This window comes from Salminus brasiliensis, chromosome 16 (assembly GCF_030463535.1).
Source record: "Salminus brasiliensis chromosome 16, fSalBra1.hap2, whole genome shotgun sequence".
Classification (NCBI taxonomy): Eukaryota; Metazoa; Chordata; class Actinopteri; order Characiformes; family Bryconidae; genus Salminus; species Salminus brasiliensis.
In genome coordinates, this window is record NC_132893.1 from 9,281,717 (window position 1) to 9,303,942 (window position 22,226).

General features: G+C 38.9%; 3 protein-coding genes across 4 annotated transcripts; all 3 read right to left on the reverse strand.

Moving 5' to 3' along the window:
• Positions 1–3,532: 3,532 nt before the first annotated feature.
• purbb (purine-rich element binding protein Bb) lies at positions 3,533–8,924 on the reverse strand. The gene has a single exon (XM_072658493.1). It carries the CDS (start codon positions 8,897–8,899, stop codon positions 7,985–7,987), a length of 915 nt encoding a protein of 304 aa, XP_072514594.1. The 5' UTR covers positions 8,900–8,924; the 3' UTR covers positions 3,533–7,984.
• A 2,855-nt stretch (positions 8,925–11,779) lies between these two features.
• LOC140536496 (interleukin-1 beta-like) lies at positions 11,780–14,930 on the reverse strand. 2 transcript variants are annotated; one of them, XM_072658343.1, is made up of 7 exons: positions 14,857–14,930; positions 14,651–14,684; positions 14,470–14,542; positions 14,130–14,319; positions 13,834–14,001; positions 13,255–13,394; positions 11,780–12,915 (listed from the first exon to the last, which is right to left on the reverse strand). In XM_072658343.1, exons 2-7 carry the CDS (start codon positions 14,680–14,682, stop codon positions 12,697–12,699), a joined length of 822 nt encoding a protein of 273 aa, XP_072514444.1. In that variant the 5' UTR covers positions 14,683–14,684; positions 14,857–14,930; the 3' UTR covers positions 11,780–12,696. The 2 variants fall into 2 exon arrangements, with proteins under 2 accessions (XP_072514444.1, XP_072514443.1); XM_072658342.1 differs by lacking the exon at positions 14,857–14,930 and having other exon boundaries at positions 14,651–14,761.
• Positions 14,931–18,981: 4,051 nt separating this feature from the next.
• On the reverse strand, positions 18,982–21,379 carry il1b (interleukin 1, beta). Its single transcript, XM_072658337.1, has 7 exons — positions 21,309–21,379; positions 21,177–21,210; positions 20,915–20,993; positions 20,625–20,814; positions 20,304–20,471; positions 19,846–19,985; positions 18,982–19,509 (listed from the first exon to the last, which is right to left on the reverse strand). Exons 2-7 carry the CDS (start codon positions 21,206–21,208, stop codon positions 19,291–19,293), a joined length of 828 nt encoding a protein of 275 aa, XP_072514438.1. The 5' UTR covers positions 21,209–21,210; positions 21,309–21,379; the 3' UTR covers positions 18,982–19,290.
• Positions 21,380–22,226: the final 847 nt, after the last annotated feature.

Genomic DNA, 22,226 nt, shown 5'->3' on the forward strand with positions numbered 1-22,226 from the left:
GGACCATTGATTTATAAGTATATTTTATTAAATCTGAGAATGTCCTGCCATCTGCAGCTATCAGAGAATGCTGGACAGAATACCTTTACGCCAATCAGAATACATGGTCAGAACTGTTATTTTTAATATATTACATTATGTATGGGAAAGCAGCACCCAGGCTTTCACTTAGGGATAAGCGATACAGCAAAAAATATAACATTACACACTTGTGATTCACATACTAGTGATTTACAAAACACACCAAATTAACCACACCATTTGACATTTCACATAATATAATGCACAAAATCTAATTCAACAGGGCTGTTTTTTTTCTGTGTTGTCATTTTTGTGAAATACAGCGACAATATGTTGAGGCCAGCAATAATGATAAAATATCACCATATTGCTCACGTAAGCAAGAGTATAACTGTGAAACAAAGTGTAAAATACTGTAAAATACTTTATTAATTGGTTCTTAGGAATAGAACCGAATGTGTACAGCATATGATAAAGACTGCATATTGTCAGATTGGCTATTAGTAAGGAACCTGTTGTAGGGTTTTCAAGGGAGCAAAATGTGGACAACTGTTTTTAACATATGCCACCCAGCAGTTTCACATGTTCACATGCACAGAGTGACACTGCGTGTCTCAGTGTTGCCATGCACATTCAGCACACATGGCAACAGGAGCTAAATATAGCCCAGCAGCCCAGCAGAGCACTAGGATCAGGGTTTCTTCCTGTGAACGCAGGATCCCTCTATCATGCAACCTCCCCCTCATCCGGATTTGCTGGGGTAGTAGTTTTACTCCCATTCACAGACTCCTGGGAAATTGATCTGGTTGCCAGAGGCTGTAGAGTTTATGAAGTTAAATGAGTATTTCTGTGTTTAGCACTATTTTTTTAAAAATCTTTTTATATAACCACAGTACCTACATAGTCGCTGTATATAACAGCTGTACATAACAGCTGTACATACATAACCACTATATATAACCACTGTATACCGTACCATACCATAATCATTCTGTTTACAAACCTCCAAATTTAGATTTGCTTCATGAGGACAAAAGATTGTTTGAAGAGGGCATGGTGCTGTTTGGTATTTGATATAGACACAGGATTGCTTCATGTGGATTTATATGTCAAGTTTTTGTTTTGTCTTTATTTGATTATACATCCTTGAATAATCAGACTATGCTACTTGAATATAGAAATCCTTTGGATTACATTGCAGTTACTTTTTTGAATCAGTAATCTGTAACAGAAAACATGTAGGAAACACCCCTCAGCTCTGCTGGCCCTCACTATGTTCAACAACCCTGTGTCAGCTGCAGAGACCTTCAGGTTCCTGGGTACCACCATTTCTCATGACCTGACGTGGGAACCCATCTCCTCCATCCTCAAAAAGACCCAGCAGAGAATGTACTTTCGGCATCAGCTGAGGAAGCTGGGTCCGCCTCAGGAGCTGTTGAGGAAGTTTGACACTGCAGTCATTGAATCCATCCATCATCCATACATCCATCACTGTCTGGTTTGGAGCAGTCACAGTACAGGACAGGACAGGAACAGACTGCAGCGAACAGTGAGGACAGCTGAGAGAATCATCTGTGCTTCTCTGCCCTTCTTGTACTGCTCAAGAACCACAAAACGGTTAGAAAATCATTACAGACTCCTAGCACCCTGGTCACAACCTCTTTGAGCTGCTCCCGTCTGGCAGACAGGAACAGTTTTTGCGCTCAGGCCATCACCTTCATCAACAGCTGATCACCATCATCAGCCATAGATATTATCACTTTTACTGCTTTACTGCACGGTGCCCTCAGCCCCAGTGCCGGCGCCCAGGGCATCCGCGCCTGCTCCAGTGTCGGCTCCTAGGCCGTCCGCCCCTGACTCTGTGCCGACGGTCTTGTCCATCTCAGGTCGTGTGCCACAGGCGATCCCCAGAACTGTGCCCAGGCTGGCCCCTCGGACTGCACCTCAGCCTTTTGACAGTCCTTGGCCTAACTCTATTCATTCCTATGTCTATTCCTGTTTTGGTTCCTGTTATTAGCGTATGTCCCTGTGCCAGTTTCTCGTTTTGTTTCAGTCCCTGTACCCATCACTGTGTTTGTTTCTATCCCTGTCTTGATTCCAGTTTCCATTTCAGTCTCCTGTCCATTGCCCGTTTTTTTTTAATGTCCAGTCTTGTGTACAGTCTTCTGTCTAGTTCCCATTTCCATCCCAGTCAACTTACCAGTTATCTGTCTAGTCTTCTTCTTGCCTGTCCAGTCCCGTGTACAGTCTTCTGTCTGGCCTACTGTCCAGTACTTGGTCATGTCCCCGTTTCAGCCTCCTGTTGAGTTTTCTGGGCTTTGGGAGCCCACCAGTACAGCTAGCTGTTAAGTTTATACCTTATGTGTAAAAGAGATAAGATAGCTTTGCCTTACTTCTGTACCTTTGGTTGATCTGTGTCTAATGCTAACTATGAAAAGACTGATCTACTGTGTGCCAACTTCTCCAAATAGGCTTTATTTTATTACTTTTACATCAATGGCTTTTCATACATTTCGGGGCCCTTTTAATCTTTTGTCTGAACCATGAAATAAACACCAGAATTTTTTACCTTTTTAATTTATTTACTTTTTATTTTTGATACATTACTGATATAATTTATAATATAAAATATTTCATTATTCTTTCAGGTAATTATTCACTCATTACAGTGATGTTGCAAAGGCTTCAAAAACTCAAATATGTATTAATTATTACACAACTTTAAAAGGTCAATTGAAGCTAGGATGCCACCAGACCCTTCAGGAAAGGCTTAGCTCCACTATCCATAAATCTCTTCTGACCACTGATTGATTGCTTTTATTTAGCCTCCCATTCCACACAAACGCGAGTGTTTACATGTGTAAGGGCTTTTATTTTAATGTGATGCCAGCATAGCACTCTTTGCATGCCAACTAATCCTGGCATGATTTAGCAGCAGGCCCAGTGTGGTGTTACATGCCCACAAGCCACCAGTTCTTCCAATGTTTCACTGTTCATCTTGTATGGGTGATAGCACGTGGGAAAATGGGTTCGGGGTGGGGGTCACTGAGGCCAGCTAAGGGGATTGTTGGGTCAGCAAGAGCAGGTTGAAACTGGCCTTAGCTCATAAAGAACCCAACAACCATCTCCTAATGTGAAAATATCCCTTAAATTACCACCAAAAACAAAAGACATGATTCACATTTAACTAGCAAACAGAACTTCGGTCCAGCTTTTCCAAAAGCACTTTCTTTTGTTAAGATCATCTTAACCAGTAGAGGTTAAGATGTAGAGTGTTCAGTGTGACACTTGCTTTACCATTTAAGACTGATCTAAGAAAGAAATAATCAATATTAATCTTAAAATATAAGTTAAGATCAGGGATGTGACCTGGGATTGAGCTGCTTTAACATGCTGGTTGGGTTGGTTTAGCATGTATTTATCTATTCAGCTTATTTGTTTTCTTGGAGTATTTAACCTCAAATGAAATCCATAAGATACAGCAAGAGACAGCAACAGGGAAACTGAACAGTTTTCCATCAATTATAACTTCCTTTATTCTGTTACAAACATACATAGCATTTTCTAAATATAGATCTCGATTTTGAGAAACTGAGTAGGCATGAGCAAATGGATGGCCACCCAGCGTGTGTTGTGTAGGAGGCAGCCTATGATTTGGGAGGGGGGGGGTAGTTGGGGGGGTCCAGCAGAACTGGAGTATCTGAGTCTTTGTGACAGAGTTCCTGTTGCAGGAATATTTCTGTAGTCTGCCTCCAGACCACTTCAGCATCAACAGTGAAGGGAGGTATATGGAGAGTGTGTAGAGATTCATTTGAGGATGCCTAAAACCTGAGTAGAAAGCAGATATGGGCTTGCTGTTCACATTTAGAATCTCTGCCAAGATCGCCGGATTAACTGAAAAAGACATTTCTTAACCTTGAGAAAGAACGTTCCATAAACCGTTAGTCTGTCCTTGCAAGTCCAAAACAGTCCACTAAGAAACTGAGATTTGGAGAATAACCTGAAATAGCAAGACATTTAACAGACGTCATCAGTGTTATCCAATTGAGGAATGAAAAAGAAAATAGTGCAGACGTGGAAATATGGAAACGGCATACTGCTTACACACCATCCAATTCTTGAAGAAGGAAGACAAACGAACCAGCTCTGGTGAAAAAACTGCCACGAAACATAGTCAAAAGCATATCAGATGGTGTGTAGTGCCTTCTGTCATCACTTCCACTCCAAAAGTAAATGAGTAACACTGTTTTCCTAACTAGGATCAAGCTAAAAAGATGTAGTGCATAAAACAGAATGTGATCAGCAGAATGCCTGTTTCTACTGTTTGGCTGGCAGAGGTCTCCAGATATTCCAAAGATGTGTTACTTTAACTCTTCTGTGGTCATAACATTCTGTATACTCCCATTGGGTCAAAAATGACACAAAAACAATCTCTGTACCCTGGTGTTGCACAGCTTTCATAAAGTATGCTCAACTGTATGTGAGATGTTTCATTCTCTCTACTATTGAAAAATAAAATTCAAGCAGAAAAAAAAAACATTTTCTTTGCTGTGTTAAACATGGTGGATGGTTATTCTTGAACTATACAACAGTAAGGGTTTAAAACAACAATGCAACAATGCTGGCTAAAAGAATACATTGTGCAACCCCCCTCTTGACTGCTCTGCATCTTACTATGGCAAACTTTTTTTTTTTTTAGCATAAAATAGGTTCACACACATTGATAAACTGTATCATTAGTTCAGTTACATACATTACTACAAGCACAGAAAACTCACAGGTCCACAAAATGATCACAAGTTTCCTTTCTTGAACTTAAAATGAACAGCGAGGTTAACTGTAGGGGTGGAAAAACCTCCCACTCCATTTTCTGGATAGGAGAGCCTCTTGATTAAAAAAAGAAAACTAATGGGGTAGCTGGTATAGCAGCTAGGGAGGGGGTAGAAGCATATAGCCAACAGCTGCTGGTACAGTCACACTTTCCTTTGAATTGCTATTGTCCAAACTAGTCCTATTAAAAAAACAAACAAAAAAAACAAAAAAACAAAAAAACAAAAAAACAAAAAAAACACCCTCCCCTTTCTAACCCACTACACCGTACTGAAAATGCTTCAAGCATCATGTTGCTAACAGTTGTTCTATGTCAACTCAAGGGTCTGAAATCAAAACCATGCCAACAGCTCATTCAAAAAATCTCTGAAAATAACATCAGCTGTAACACATTAAAACAAATGCTTGACCTGTCCCCTCATCCAGAAGGTATGAGAACAGCTCTGCAGATTCACTGAGTGTGTGTTTGGTGCAGCCTTGCTGATTCAGTTACAATGTTGGAAGCGTGTGTGCATGTGTGTTCAGCAGCCTCGACAATCGAGCCCTTGTGTCTTTCGGCACTCAAGAGCTTACAGCACAGCTGAATCGTCAGCCACAAGAGCAAGAATGCTAGCCTGCCCATGCCCCTCACATTAAAATAGCCGGCCTGCTAAGTCAGCTCACTGCTGCAGGGGAACAGCTGCTGCAATTGTAGATTCAGAGAGAAGCTGAACGTCTGGGGAACACAGAGAACAGAGCGGAGACAGCATGAGCACCAGCGCCCAGATTGGCACCCTCGACCCATTTAGTAACCGACCAAGTAAAGTAGTGCCAAAACATGCCTCGTAAAGATGACTAATCAGCCAGTTTAAGCCACATTTTAGGCAAAACCCTGTCAGTTTCACTAGTTGAATTTGAGTGCATCTTCTGCGTAAAGCAAATGCTCATGGTTAATTGCTGAGAAGGATCTTGATCGCAAACAGCAAGACGCACAATGAGTGAAACAGCTGCCATTTAACATGAAACAGTACAAGTCATTAGGGATGATAAAAGGTGATTTTATATATGAATACAAAAACACTGCCCCCCCACCCTTTGTTTGGAAGAAAACAAAGAATATCAAGACTTCTGTCTCAATGGATGCACCATATTTGCTGGAACTTCGGCTCTTCTTATTAAAGTGCAACAATGAGCTGTGTAGCAACAAAACAACATAACACCATAATTATCTATGATCATAGACCGCCTGTCTACCTGGGTAACTCACATTCATCGTAAGAAGACAAAATACATGATGAGATTCAACCTAACAACTGCTAAACTTGTGAAGGATGGCTGAGAAAAGGAGTTATCTTGGTTTGCTTGTTCATTAAATTCATGTTCTGGAGGAGGGTAAAAACATTCCACAAAACACTATGCTTAAACTTAATAAATTAAACAAAAGGCAATGTGGGGACAAGCATGCATAATAACAAATTCATAAAGGACCACTTTAGAGACTTGAGTGCCATTTCTTATGTCAATTAAATAAAAAAAATAAAATAAAATAAAAACTTGTGGTAATATGCAATGAATAATAAAAGAAAGATAGAGCTGCTAGTCAGCATGTTATCATGCCAATCCGCTATACCTGTTTTCAATCATTGTCAGCCAAGGTAGTCTAGACGAACTATCCCTTTAAGTGGAGAAGTTTAGACAGCAACAAAAAAAAAGCAAATTAACTAGTACAATGTAAACATAGATGCCGTGCAAGTAGTAAGGGATGAGGATTGATAATCTGAAATAAGATGTCAGGATACATCATATTAACGCCTTTATATAGATGCTATACTCTTACTAAACACTTTTTGGGAAACAAATACACTGGACAGTCTTCAAATCCCATCTTTTTTTCTTTTTTATAAAATTGGCCTTTTAGGCTTTAATAATTCTGTAATACACATATAAGTTCTATTTTATGTATTAAAAATATGCTGGTTTGTTCAGAATAATCTGTCTTTATAATTCTTAAAACAAAAAAAGGAAAGGGAAGAAAAGAAAAATATGAATCTCTGCATTTTTTGTTGTTTAAATAAAAAAGGGAGTGTGGTTTCATTGCATTGCCTTAGCTATTCTGTCCTATTTGGTGAGAGGAAATGACTTATTAATTCCAATGTAGTCACGGAGAGTTGGACCCAAGTTGGAAAAGACAACGCTCTCCTCAACTGTTCTCACAGTACTGAGTTTAGCAGAGATTTTAGATGCATTTTGTAGGTTTAAAATCTAGTCTGACTTATAACTTATCTGACCTCCTTTAAAGTTCCACTCAATAAAACAAAAAAGACCTTTTAAGATATTTTTCCATTTTCACATTGGTGTGCCAATTAGTCATTTTTGTATAACATCCTATACAATTATTCTTCAGTTTGATTTGTGATGGCATTTCGAAAGATTCCTATGGCTTGTCAAGTAGCGCCCATTTAAAAAAAAAAGAAGAAAAAAGAAAGAAATGGCAACAGCCTATACAGATATTGAACGTATGAGCAATATCTGTATAGGTAAGAGCATGACAGCACTGTTAGTTTCCTCCGGTCCACTCAGACAGACTATTATGGTCTTGGCCACAACCGAGTCTACACACTGTGGTCTCCGACCACCACTGGGACTATATTATGGTCAAGACTATGTTATGGTCTAGGCCATCACTGAGACTATATTGAATGCCCTACTCTCACACTTTAAAATATGCTGAACATCCTTTTCAGTTTTCTCTGGTTCAGGTGTACTAACTGCGCCGGATTCAGCAGCTTTAGTGTTTTGCCATTATAAAAGTTGAACTGTCAACCACAGACAGTTGAACTTGCTGGTTTAGGACAAGGGCGGCTTCAGCATTCAATCCCACCTCACACCTCAAATGGAACACTACTCGCCCCCATGGCTTTAGCCGGGTTTCTCTCCAAAACAAATCCCCAATCCTCATCATCACATAAACTTCACAGACCTTATTAACTAGTATTTTCTGTCAAATGAACATCACGCCACAATATTTTAGTAGGCTATCGTCTGAAGTCCGATTCGTCATGCACTTGTTTTTGTCGCGGTCGTATTTTTTTCTGCAATCTCGTAACAACTTCTAGGAGCAGAACCTCATCCGGGCTCTCCGAGCGGACCGGGATCAGTCGTCGTCCACGTCCTCACCCTCGGACTCCTCTCTCCGCTCGTACATTTTGTCCCGCTGTCTCTCCTGGATCTCCTTCATCTCCTCGGCGTAGCGGCAGAAAGCACCGCCGAACTTACTCCAGGCTTTGAAGGGGATCGTGATGGAGTTCCGATAGCTCGGCTTTACCTCGCTCACCCGCAGGAACACGCCGTATTTGTTGGCCCCGACGTCGAAAAAGAACCGCTTGGAGTCCACCATGATGGACGTGCCCTCAGGGAGCTCGCCGTATCCGCCGGCCGCCGTGCCGCCGCTTAGCTCCTCGTCGTCCCCGCCGTAGTCGTCGATAAGCTTGGCCAGGGCGTCGCGGAACTCAATCAAGCCCTGCGCGGGCAGCGCGATAGTTTGACCGGCCTGCATGCCACCACCGGGGCCTGCCACGCCGAAGCCGGGGCCTCGATTCACGGTCTGTCGGATCCGCAGGAACCGCCCCCGCTGGTTCTCCTTCAGGTCGAGGTAGTACTTGCGGTTCTCCCGCACCAAGAACTCGCTCTTGAGCGCCCGCCGCGGCCCGCTGTCGTCGCCGCCGCCGGACGACTGAGCGATCTGCTCCGGGCTGCTGGGCCCCAGCTGGGCGTAGTGCTCGATGAAGTCGCCGAGGTAGTCGCGGAATTCGGCCGCTACAGACATGGAGAGAGTCAGGCGGCTCTTGGAGCCCCCGGCGCCAACCTCGGCTATCTTGATGAACCTGCCCTTCGAATTCTGCTTGACGTCCAGATAGAAGCGCTTGTTCTGAATGTCGAGGCGCTTAGACGCCAGCTCCTGGGTCTCCTGCTCCCGCTGGAAGTGCTGGAAGCCACCGCTGCCTCCGCCTCCTCCCCCTCCGCCGCTACTGCCACCGCCGCGCTCGCTCCCGCTGTCTCCATCCGCCATCTTCACCGCCACCAGCCAACTTCTCCCTGCGTACGGCGGACAGAGAACGCCGCCGACGTCACCTCCCTCGAGCTCAGATCGCTGCGATCCCATTGGCCGTAGGTCTGTCAATGACACACATTTCAAGTCTCTGATAGGCCACAGTCATTGTCACTCGGAGTCCGGGGGCGGGGCGGAAGGCTGATATTGGCTTCGACGTTTCTGACAGCACTTCCTGTGAACGCACCCCGCTACGTTTCGAAGAAGGAAAACCCATCTAAGCTCTGGTGCAGGACAACCTTTCTTCCTACAAAGTCACATATCTCAACCGCCTCAGTTAAAGCAAAATTAATTCACTTTTGAATTAAACAATACAACAGCAAAGTGCAATTAGTTTTGCACACAGCCCATTTATTTTTTTATCTGCAACTTGTTATATTTGACAAATAAACATTAATGTTTCATAATGTATAAACTGTGATCTCTGCAGAGAATGTAAACTTTTTTTAGGTGGGTTTTGGGTCATTATCCTGCTGTAGAAGCCATCCACTTTTAATCATTTGTTTATTATATACAGATGGTGTGACGTTTGCTACTAGAATTTGTTGGTATTTGATTAAATCTGCTCTTCACTCTATCAGTGAATTATTTCCCATACCACTGGATTCAACAAAGTCCAAAGCACGCTCAATCTGCCCCTGTGCTTAGCATTTGGAGAAATGTTCTTTTCATTAAATTCTTCTCTTTTTTCTCTAGAATAGTTCTATTTAACTTAACAGGTTGTTTCCAAAATGCATTTGGCTTGTTTAGATTGTTTGGAAAACACTAAATTTTGCAGTGAAAATGCAGGAAAGGGTTTCTTCTTATGGCTTTTTTTATGAAGGTCATATTTATGCTGATGTTGCAGCAGAGTAGAGCAGGGAAGCACCATTCATGTTGAAGAGATAATATCATTTATTAACTATATTATGGCATGAGGAAATGGCTACCTAAAAAGATCTGCTATTTTTTTTTTTGTGTTTTGCTGCTTTCTGGGCATTTTTTTAGTTTTCAGAGTGTTTGGCAGCTAGGATTCAGTCTTAGCTGTGTGTAATCCATACCTTAGTGATTCAGAAATAATATCAGTATTTCCCCAATTTGTGCCAAGATAGACCTAAATGGACTCTTAACAATCTGCCACTATTAATGTTACCACTATTAACTATTAATATTACCACTATTAACTATCATTACTCTTATTACACTTACCAACACTGCCATGACTATATTAAGTTATACTACACCATGATTATTATATTATGATTATGAATATGTTGCACACCTGAGCAGTACAACAGTATATGTGGCTTGATTTGATTGTAAATCATTTATAAATAGTTCTGACCAGAATAGGATGGATCCCACTTGTGAGTCTTAGTTCCTCCCAAGGTTTCTTCCTCTAGATCTGAGGGAGTTTTTCCTTGCTCTCTGGGGGTCTTAGATTTTTCATGGTTTTTGTGTAATTGATATTGGTATTTTACTAATTACTGATTGTGTAAAGCTGCTTTGTGACAACAGCAGTTGTAAAAAGCACTATAAAAATAAATTTGATTTGATTCGATAGTCTTCAGCTGTGACAAAAATTAAATATGAAATATTTACACATTACAGAGATAGTGGTTGAGGAGGCAAACTTAAAAGAAATAAGCAACATTAAGTTTCAATAAGCAAAAAGTTTCCTTCCAGCACTAGCATCATGTGATATGGGGAGTGGGCATTAGTGATTTTTTGCTAGTTTTGTCACAACTCATCTTTTGTCACTGTCATGCAAAAACCTCACATCTCAATTATTGTTGTTTTTTTCTATTTGACAATCAATCGAATCTTGCCGTTGTCGGGTCATTTCCAAAATGACTTTAAAAAACTCTTTTCACATTAACTTCCACTGAAAGTTCAGAAGGTATTTTGCCTTTTTGCACATATGGGGTTTTAACATAACAGTGATAATATGCTAATAGCATAAAACAGGAGCCACATAGTTAGAACCCTAAGCTACTTCTTTTGTCCTGGTATTTAATGACTAGTTGGCATGATTGCAGTGCCTAACACTTTCCACATGAGGGCACTCTAAGAAAAAGTTAAAGACACAAAAACACAAGAAATTCAGTCCATGCAGAGCCATGTGCATTCATGTTCAGAACAGTTGTTAGGGGTGGTGTGATATAACTAGTTACTACTTACCAAATATGGTGTATGGAGGTGGAGGAATGAACCAAGACTCACAGTCCTAATGAATGGCAGATTAATCCAGGTTAAATCCAGTTAAAATCAAAAGTGAAAAGATTCAATTAAATACCAACAAATTCTAACAGAAAATGTTACACCATCCAAAAGAGAATGGCTTCTAATGCAGGAAAATGTTCCTAAACACATCTCTAAATCCACAATGAACTACCTGAGTTTTGCCATGGCTCTCACATTCCCTTGATGAAAACGTCATCTTATACATTTTGATTCGTCATAGTTTTCTAATTTGGGATTTGTTCAGGAATCCATTATTTTAAGAGCAGATCTATTGACCACTTTTTGTTTGGACTTTTCTCAAGAACGCATTCAAGAAAATGCTTAGGAATATATTAGTCAATGGGCCCAAATGATTCTAAAACTCTTAATTTCTCTCTTTTACTTTTATGTGGATTTCTGTCAATTTTCAGTTCTGCTTTCACTTGTACACAAATTACGTCATATTCCATTTGGGGAATTCATTGTTTCCTGTGTTGCACATCCATTTACCTCACATAACTCACGCACACCTCGCATTCAATAAAGCAATATTCAGGAAACAATAGAGCCCTGCTTCCTTTACTGATTTAGTCACGCAATTCTTTGTAATAAATAATGACAATAGCATGGGTCTGCATTTGTTAAATATTTATTGCATGTTAGCATCTGCACAAAACAGTGTTCAAATAAATACATTTAATTCATAATAAATACATAAGTTAAAAACAAGCTTCATACACACAGACATATATATAGGCTCTTAAATAACATAAATATAAATATAGCGTACAGCATACATTAATATATACATATACACAGTGTTATGCAAAGGCTTGACCATCCCTGGTCAAAATGTATATTGCTGAATTGTTAAGTGAATACAAAATCTCAAAATGGCATAAAGTTTTCAATATTTTTTAAAGTAATTCAAAGTAAACAATTTTAAAGTAAAAAAAAAGAAAAGAAAGCTCAGGGGTGGATCAATCATGCTTTGGGCCTGTGTTGTAGCCAGTGGCACAGGGAACATTTCACTGATAGAGGGAAGAATGGTCCTAAACACACCTCAAAATCCACTATGAACTACTAAGTTTTGCCATGACTTTTACAGCCTTGACAAAGACCTGAAAAGAGTATTGCAGCAAGACCTAAGAATCTCACAGATCTAAGACTAAGCTGCTACAAAACATGTTTACAAGCTGTGACTTGAACTGTAAAGGATGGAAATATGAGTAATCTTGCTCAAAATATTAAAGAAATGTTTCATCTTTTACATTATGCCTTTTGAAAATCAGGTCATTAGGTCATCTCGCTTAGCTACTGGCAGTAATACAGTAATTTTGCATACCAATGTATATATATATATATATATGTTTTTACACCAGAATTCTGGCCTACATTTATTTCTGAAGTAAACTTACTTCTTTGGTCAAGACAGATGTATCTAAGATGTATGTGTAGACGTATCTAAACACAACAATGTGAGCCTCCAGAGTTTTAATTGTACTTAGTACATACATACTGTCTGGAAAACTAGTGTTGTGAATCCAATGTTATTTTCAGGCTAGGAGTGAGAATACTTTCTGACGGCTGGTGTCCTGCTCAGTGCACATCTGCACGGGCTTGTACTCATCCTTAGAAGTGCTGATGAACCAGCGGGAGAACTTGACTGATTCAAAGGTGTTAATAGAGTCTCCCGTAACACTTCGGAGGAAGAGGAACCGCTCCATGTCATCATTCTCGTAGATGGTCTTCAGTGCTTCTTTGTCCTTCACCTCCTAAAAATGAAAGAACTTATTAACTTCATGATTCCAATTGAGCTGTGTGAGTTAACCCTTGTGTGATCTTATCATTCTGTATACTGCTCTTGTTCTAAGGGTTAGAAATGACCCAATGACAATATTTGTACCCTGGTGGTTTACAGCTTTAATGTAAGTATGAAGTTGAGAATGCTGGGGTCACTCCACAAACAAATGTTAAATTAAATGTAAAATTTAGGGGGGGGGGGGGGGGGGGGGGTTCTCTGCTGTTGTATATGGTGGCAGGGCATTTCAGGCCCTTAAAACAAAAGAAGGGTTAAATGGGTGGGTTCAAGTGGAATGGTCATGTGTACTCACCTCTAGGCTAAGCTGAGGGGTTCCTGATGCAGACATTATACACGAAAGGTACAGGTTGCTATTAGCTATCCCCAAACACACTGGCTGTCCCTTTGTGGCTGTGCAGCTTGGGGTAGTGTAGGCAGACAGGTTAATGCGAACTGTTGGAAACAATATAAATTTGTATTATTTGCACAGGATTAATAAGTGGATACAAGACATTGAAACATTTTCTTGAGAAAAGTCCTAACAAAATTTTAGAATCATGATGTGTTTTTACAGCACATAATTGATAACAGCATTGCTCTTATAACAATGGATTCCATTGTTCTTGTTAACTCAATCAATCCTTGAGTGATTATAGAATAGAACCACATTTAGTTACATAAAGAAGCATGTTTGTAATGTAGATTTTATGAGTGTGAAGAATCTTTTAAAGATGTGACGTTTCTTTACCAATGTAAAGGTTCTTTTTACTTAAACATCTCTTTTGAGATCAAACATCTCTTTTTTATGGCATTGCTCACAGGACCATTGTTATCACCTTTATATTTACTGGAAATAGATAAAATAGCCAAAGTCATAATATCACCGACTTACCACTTTGACTGTCGTTGCCACCCTTCAGGGTGACCGCCAGGAGGTAGGGATCACCTTCATTGTGCACCAGTTTCTTCTTTAAGTTGTCACACATAGTGCACTGGATGTCCCGATCTTGCTTGTTGTAAGTCTTCAATGAATCGCAGCTCACCTTCATCACCACAGTCTCTGTGTGACGAAAAGAGGTAAAGTTAAACAGCTGTAACGGTGGAGCCAGACAGGAGCTTTCTTAGGAGGCATACTTAAGTAATATTACCGTGGGTCAAAGAAAGCAGAGAATCAGCATTTTAGCTCACCTTCAACTACACTTTCCATGATGATGCTGAAAAGCTCATGTTCAGTAAACTCCATGGACTGAACTTTCTCAGTGTGTCTGAACTTCTGCAGCTTCTGCAGAGCGATGACAATGTTGGCTACTTTCCTCATACTGTACGGGTGCTCTGAAATCTCAATCCGGAGTCCTTTGTGCAAGTCACATCTGCCACTCTGGAAACAACCATAGTCCACAGTCAGAGAGAGAGATCATGCTAACCAGTAAACAACACATAACTATTGAAACATGTGAAACACTTTTTAAGACAAAACTGCCCAATATTTTGATGAGATTTACTTGGATATAGTGTATATATTAATTACCACAGCTAGGGGATCAGAGCAGTCCAGTTCATCTGTATCCATCTCATCAAATGCGCTGTCACCCTCAGAGAAGCTGTTGACATCCAAGCAAGTCACATGCAAATTAATTAAATGGGAAAATGTAAATTATATTAAGTGAAGAGTATAATCTAGATATATCAGATTAAATTTTAAGGCTTACCATTCCAACAGCAAAAAGTCGGTGTCTGCCATTTCTATAAAAAAAAACATTTTACGAAATAAGTAAAACAAAAGTATATAAAATGATAATAAAATATTTTCCCTTTGCAATTTTAGTTTATATACATAGTTTCAATACCTTTTTTTTGGAAAATAAAGGCAAATACATTTAATAGAAAAGTCAAGTTCAGCTGTTTGGATACATACCAGTAGTTAGTAGTTAGTGTGGAGCGTCCCAGTAGTTTTTGCTCTGCTTGTGCAGCGGCTTACTGATGTGCTTGTTCAGTCACAATGCTGCTTTTAAAAGGGCCCAGCCTGGGAAATTCATGTGGAAGTGGAAAGAATATTGCACAAGAGGTCTACGTCACTGGCATTTGGCCAGATTTGCTTCTAAGTTGTGATAGGTGATACCTGTGTATCCTCAGTGTATCTGTTTTTGCTTTTTCACACCACTGTATATATATATATATATATATATATATGTGTGTGTGTGTGTGTTTGTGTGTGTGTGTGTGTGTGTGGGTGTGTGTATTTGTCATAATGAATAGAATACTCAAAGATGACTTATTAAGAATAAAATATTTTACAGGTTTTTTCTTCTCCTGTAAAGTTGCCATTTTAGATACAATGATACTATGAATGATATGATGAATAAATAGTTAATAACGAATGAATAAAAAATAGATAAACAAGTAATATACATTTTATAAAAAGAACGGGCACATGCTTTCAGTGACCTTTATGTTTACAACGTTTGCATTCAAGAATGACAAATATAATAATGTCACTTTCTAATGAAAACCAAACTTTCCATAAAGCGGGTGGAAACAGGTTTGGTCTGCTACATCATCATGGTGTTTTCTTTATCTCGTCATGTTGCAGCCTTCAGTTGTTCTAACTGTGTGTTAAGGAGAGTCCATCAAAGTTTGAAGGTTAGGCAACACTACTTCTTTTTTAGGACAAGGTTAGTAGGAAACATTTTCGTGCCAAACACTAGATTTAAATGCTTCCCTTTTTGTTGATTTGATACAACATAGCACAGTCCCACTTCCACTAAACTCTGCTTAGGAATATGTAAGAAAACAACATCTTTGTATAACAACACTGCAGTATTGCCGATTCCTGGCTTGGTGACGGATAATAAGAGAGGAAGATTAGGTTGTCAGAAAGGAAGTGTATCAGTAAACAATATGTAAATGACAAAGGATATTTGGAATTGTGACGCAACAGATAATATTAGGACATGATACTTTAACCACACCCTGCACTTCCTGATGCTTGCCTGTAACAACTTCTATGACCTGAAAACACACCTAGGAAATGCATCCTGCAGATGATCCAAAATTGAGGAACTCCCTTTCCTCAGTTCCTAGCTAAGAATGCTTGACATAGGTCAAGCTGTTTTAAATCACATCCTCAGACATACATTTTCTTTTTCAGTTTGTTTATTTAGTTTATTTAACAATGTTTTAACCAGTATTACTTATAATAATGTTTTTAATTCTTCTTCCATTTCCTTGGTTAGCTTGGTCATTATAAAACGCCCTAAACTATACCTTTTAAAATCTTTTTCTAAAAGATAAAAAGGTAGAATTACATTTTGTTTGGGGATGGGTTCACCATCAGCACCACTTAATGTTTACTCATAAATTAATATCTAATTCTACCTAGTTCAGTCTCATACATCAAAAATACAATTATACATCATTAAATATTCAGCAAGCATTATCACAAATGCTCTTGTGGACAGCTGAGCCTATGTGCAAAACACATACATTATATAATAAATGTTAATTTTGATCTCATTCAACATGTATTGTGATATTTGGGATCTAAATGAGTGAGATAATGCCTTCTTGTTGGCACACATGTTTAAACATCCTACCAGTGGTTAGGTAGGGTCACTGGTTTGTTGGAATGAGGGGGACCAGAGGATCTTAATCTGGCCCCAGATAAAATCTATTGCACAAATCTCTATGTCTCTTAGCTTGTACATCATAGATTAGCAACACAAACGTGAGTGTTACATCACAGTAAAAAACACTAGGCTTGTGTAACAGCATAACTTTCTTTAATTTACAGGGAAAGCTATAGTGGAAACAATTCCAAATGGTTATTTAAGAAATGGCAACAGCAGCAATACAATTAACAAATGGCAGTAATATTAAATCTATATTTAACCTGTATGTCAGATTTTTTTTTCGTTGGCTTTAATTGAACCAAGCCTGTGGACCACGTCTGACAAATCAGCCACTTATAGACATAAGCAGGCTCTTGTGAGGTTGTAGTCCAAAGACATTCTGAGCTCTTTACCCACAAAGTGGGCTATTGCATATTCTACATCCAGATAGACAAGTGACACAGTAGCAGCGGTTCACACTGGAACATACATTGTTTTGCAAGAGGAGACTAGCTCATCCTGGGAATTTCATGCCACTAAAAGATTGTGTCAGGTTAGATTGTTTTTACATACTTCAGCAGTGAGTAATATAGGAAAGCTGTCCAGCCAATACTGGTTTCACTGGATGTATTAGTTATAGAAACAAGCTCATTTTAATTCATTTGGATTTGTGTAAAACTTAGGTTTAATTTATTTCTTTGTACCTACAGTACCTGTATTTGTATTTTTACCTACAGTATCTATTTTTTAGATTAATTATTTCCGAGAGTGTGTGTTTACTGAAGGAGCAGCTCTCAAACAGCAGACTGCAGAAAATGTCAGACGTTCTCTACTCAGTGTTTAATTTTGTCAGTTTATAAAATCTATTTTGGCCACATTTTAAAAAAGTTAACTATTTTAAAAATGGTATTTAATTATAATTAAATATGTTCCAATCACTCGCAATTCATAGCCATCTGACAGATACAGAGCTGTTATATGTTATAGGACAGCACTAAGGTCAGGTCAGCTGTGGAGAAAGTTTTTGAAAAGCTTATTTATATTTTGTATTTGTATAGAGCACATTATGTGTATTGTTCTTCACTCATCTTTATACCTGTGATAATGTGACATTTAACTTATATGTAAAATCTGACTTATGTAACTGTAGTGATAAAGCTAAACAAAAGTTACCATGCAAAAAATGGTTCATGATTGTGTCAACAAAAATGCTTACATGAGTCTGTAAAGCTAACAGAATTCATTAATAGTGGCATGTTTGGAATTTTTTAAATTTGCCCTGGTTCTGTTTCCTTTTGTAACCACATTTTATAGCTGACTGTACCGAAACAGAACCCCTCAAAATTGAGGGTATTTAAACACGTATATAACTTCCATGTTTGCATACCATTTTGTAGTTTCTGTTCACTCTGTCATCGCTAAGCTTTAATTTGACGAATACAGTACTGATCAACCTAGTTGTGTGGAAAAAATTAGAACACCCCATGGAATTTTTTGTCTTTTTAAATATATTTAAACATATGGACATTTTTTTTTACTGAATGAAAGATTGAAATAACTAAACACATAAAACCTATGGAATGTCTTCCATCATTTGTAAATCATTTGTAAAATGTAATAGATAAATATGCAATTGGTATGTGAATAAAATCCCACATTTATTGTTCCATTTATTGGTTGAGGAAAATTTGAGGAGACAATCATATTTAAAAGACATTTAGTTTAGTTAGGTTTGCTCTTGATTCTTGAAGTGGTATCAACCTGGCCAGGCTTTCAGAAATAAGGTTGTGGATGCATATGTGTCTGAAAAGGAATTTAAAAAGAAATCAGAAGCCCCACTGTTTGCCAAATAATTTACATGTGATAGTGGCATAATAGCATGTTTATTGCTAAATGACAAAAATGTTTTTTAATTAAATTTGATTACACCAAATTAGTTTATTAGAAGGCTAAAGCCAGAGTGTCTTGTGTTTTAAGGTGGAAGGAAGAAAGTTCTCCACCTACAGTTTGTATAAGCTAGCTACTGTTAATATGGAACCAGACCCAAATATGAATTCTCCCACTTTTGTAGCCTAGTAACAGGTAAGCAGTATTTGGTTCAGCAGTTCTTGTTACCTCCACATCTAAAATAAGCCTGGCTCTGCACTCAGGTATTCTCTTGCAAACATCCCCTGTCCACATCCATTTTTTTCTGTGAGCAGCAACAGAAGCTCACATGACTCACGTACACATCAAGCATAAAGAAATATTCAGAAAAACAGTAGAGCTTTGCTTCCTTTACTGATTACAATCTGCAATTAGAGATTGTCTTGTTTACTCTGAGCATGGCTACAGCAATCAAAAGTTCATCATTCTAAAAGAAGAAATAGCAGAAAGACCTGAGCTACTAATTATTGAAACTTTATTTCATTGTTTTCAAAAACATGACAACATTCAATAAATAAATTCATAATAAATACACAAGCGGCAAACACAAATGTATAAACATTTTGAAAATAAATATATTGGTATATTGTATGTTTATAATGACATCACATTACAAACACCTTATATGTTTCTATGCCAGAATCTAGGCCTACATTTAATTCTGAAGTAAACTTACTTCTTTGGTCAAGACAGATGTTGAGCTGGACTCTCTAACTGAGACGTATCCGAACAACAACGTGAGCCTCCAGAGTTTTAATTGTACTTAGTACATACATACTGTCTGGAAAACTAGTGTTGTGAATCCGATGTCATTTTCAGGCTAGGAGTGAGAATACTTTCTGACGGCTGGTGTCCTGCTCAGTGCACATCTGCACGGGCTTGTACTCCTCCTTAGAAGTGCATATGAACCAGCGGGGGAACTTGACTGATTCAAAGGTGTTAATAGAGTCTCCCGTAACACTTCGGAGGAAGAGGAACCGCTCCATGTCATCATTCTCGTAGATGGTCTTCAGTGCTTCTTTGTCCTTCACCTCCTAAAAATGAAAGAACCTATTAACTTCATGATTTCAAATGAGCTGTGCGAGTTAACCCTTGTGTGATCTTATCATTCTGTATACTGCTCTTGTTCTAAGGGTTAGAAATGACCCAAAGACAATATATGTACCCTGGTGGTTTACAGCTTTAATGTAAGCATGAACAAAGGTGATGTTTCACTTTCTCCAATGCTGGGGTCACTCCACAAACAATTGTTAAATTTCAAGATAAATAATCTACAGAGGTTTCTCTGCTGTTGGATATGGTGGCAGGTCATTTCGGGCCAAAAGAAGGGTTAAATGGGTGGGTTCAAGTGGAATGGTATGTGTACTCACCTCTAGGCTGAGCTGAGGGGTTCCAGATGCAGACTTTATACACGAAAGGTACAGGTTGCTATTAGCTATCCCCAAACACACTGGCTGGCCCTTCGTGGCTGTGCAGCTTGGGGTAGTGTAGGCAGAAAGGTTGATGCGAACTGTTGGAAACAATATAAATCAGTGTTGTTTGCACAGGATTAATAAGTTCTCTTAAAGATAATATGAGCTATTAAAGAACCCAGACTCAAATAATGGTAATATTGTAGGCGTAGAGATAATGGGACAGCGTTCCAGAGACAAAGCCTGGACTATAATTATTTTTTACTGGTGATTCACTATTGCTATTGCAGTTTAGCCCAAAACATAATGTAGTGTGTGTTCAAGAAATCTTCCCCAAGTGTTTAAAATAAAACAGGCAAAAGGTGTAAATGGAATGATTAAGCTGCTATAGACTCACTGTTATTTATCCCACTTACCACTTTGACTGTCGTTGCCACCCTTCAGGGTCACCGCCAGGAGGTAGGGATCACCTTCGTTGTGCACCAGTTTCTTCTTTAAGTGGTCACACACGGTGCACTGGATGTCCCGATCTTGCTTGTTGTAAGTCTTCAATGAATCACAGCTCACCTTCATCACCACAGTCTCTGTGTGATGAAAAAAGGGTGAAGCGTCATCATCACAACATCTCAGAACAACTGCACTGTAACGGTGGAGCCAGACAGGAGCTTTCTTAGGAGGCAAACTTAAGTAATATTACCGTGGGTCAAAGAAAGCAGAGAATCAGCATTTTAGCTCACCTTCAACCACACTTTCCATGACAATGCTGAAAAGCTCATGTTCAGTAAACTCCATGGACTGAACTTTCTCAGTGTGTCTGAACTTCTGCAGCTTCTGCAGGGCGATAACGATGTTGGCCACTTTCCTCATACTGTACGGGTGCTCTGAAATCTCAATCCGGAGTCCTTTGTGCAAGTCACATCTGCCACTCTGGAAACAACCATAGTCCACAGTCAGAGAGAGAGATCATGCCAGTAACTACCCAATATTTGGATGATATTTACTTGGATATAGTGGATATATTAATTACCATAGCTAGGGGATCAGAGCAGTCCAGTTCATCTGTATCCATCTCGTCAGACTCAAATGCACTGTCACCCTCAGAGGAGCTGTAAACATCAGAACAAGTCACATGCAAACGGGTTCGATGGACAAATGTAAATTTTAGTCATTTAAGAGTATAATCCAGATGTGCACTTATATGATTCATGACTTTTTAGTTCATCTCAAAACCAAACAGGCTTTAATAAATTCACCACATATCGAGTATCAGATAAGAATTAAAGGCTTACCATTCCAACAGCAACAAGTCGGTGTTTGCCATTTCTATGAAAAAATAACATATCAGTTCCAACACTTGAAAAATAAATCTACATACATACATACATACATACATACACACACACAGTAGTTTGGATACATACCAGTGGTTAGTGAATGTCTATCAGAGTTGTAGATGTGTCCCAGTAGTTTTCGTTGTGCTGGCAGCGGTGCTTTTTAAATGCCTGGTCTGGGAAATTCATGAGAGCGGAAGCGGAAGGAATGTTGCACAAGAGGGCTGCGTCACTAGCGTTTGGCCAGATTTGCAACTTATAATAATTAACAGTTAATTCTCATATTTACTTTGGCTGGCATTTTTTGAAATTCAACAAACAACATACAATGCTATTGGCATTCACCCATGCACAACAACATTAAAATATATTTCAGTAATATTGCATTATTATAGTTTAATGTCCTATTATCCAAACCATTATTTTTGTTATGTATCCAAAAACAGCATAATCAAGCTGTACTTTTTATTATGTGGTAATATGTAAGCACTGAGACCACTGTTAACCATACAGGTCAAATATCTATATACAATACAAATTATCTTATCTACCTTTCATACAGGGAAAACAGAGTTGGCAAGTAACGGAATACACGAAACAGCATTAGGTAATCAGGGAATTAAAAAGAATGATCTGTTATGTCAGCCTTTTCAAACGATTTCACTGTAGCAGTTCTAGAGTTTCAGTGCGCTCCGATATTTCAATCGTTTGGTATAAGGTGGTCAGGATAGCTCTTTTTTAGTCTGGATAACATCAACCGTATTTAATATTGTCAAAATTTTTAGTTTTGGCTGATGCAAACTATGACGTGGACATGGTGAATAATAGGTGCATCTTATTCAGAACAACACAAAACACGCACACACAAGGGCAGCTATGGACAAAAGCCACTCCTATTTCTTCTCCATTGTTCAACAGTTTCTCCTCTAGCACATTTCCCAGCAGAGTCATGTCAGTGGACAGACCCTACTCAAATTTCCATCAGGAGCATGATGGAAAGGAATCTAG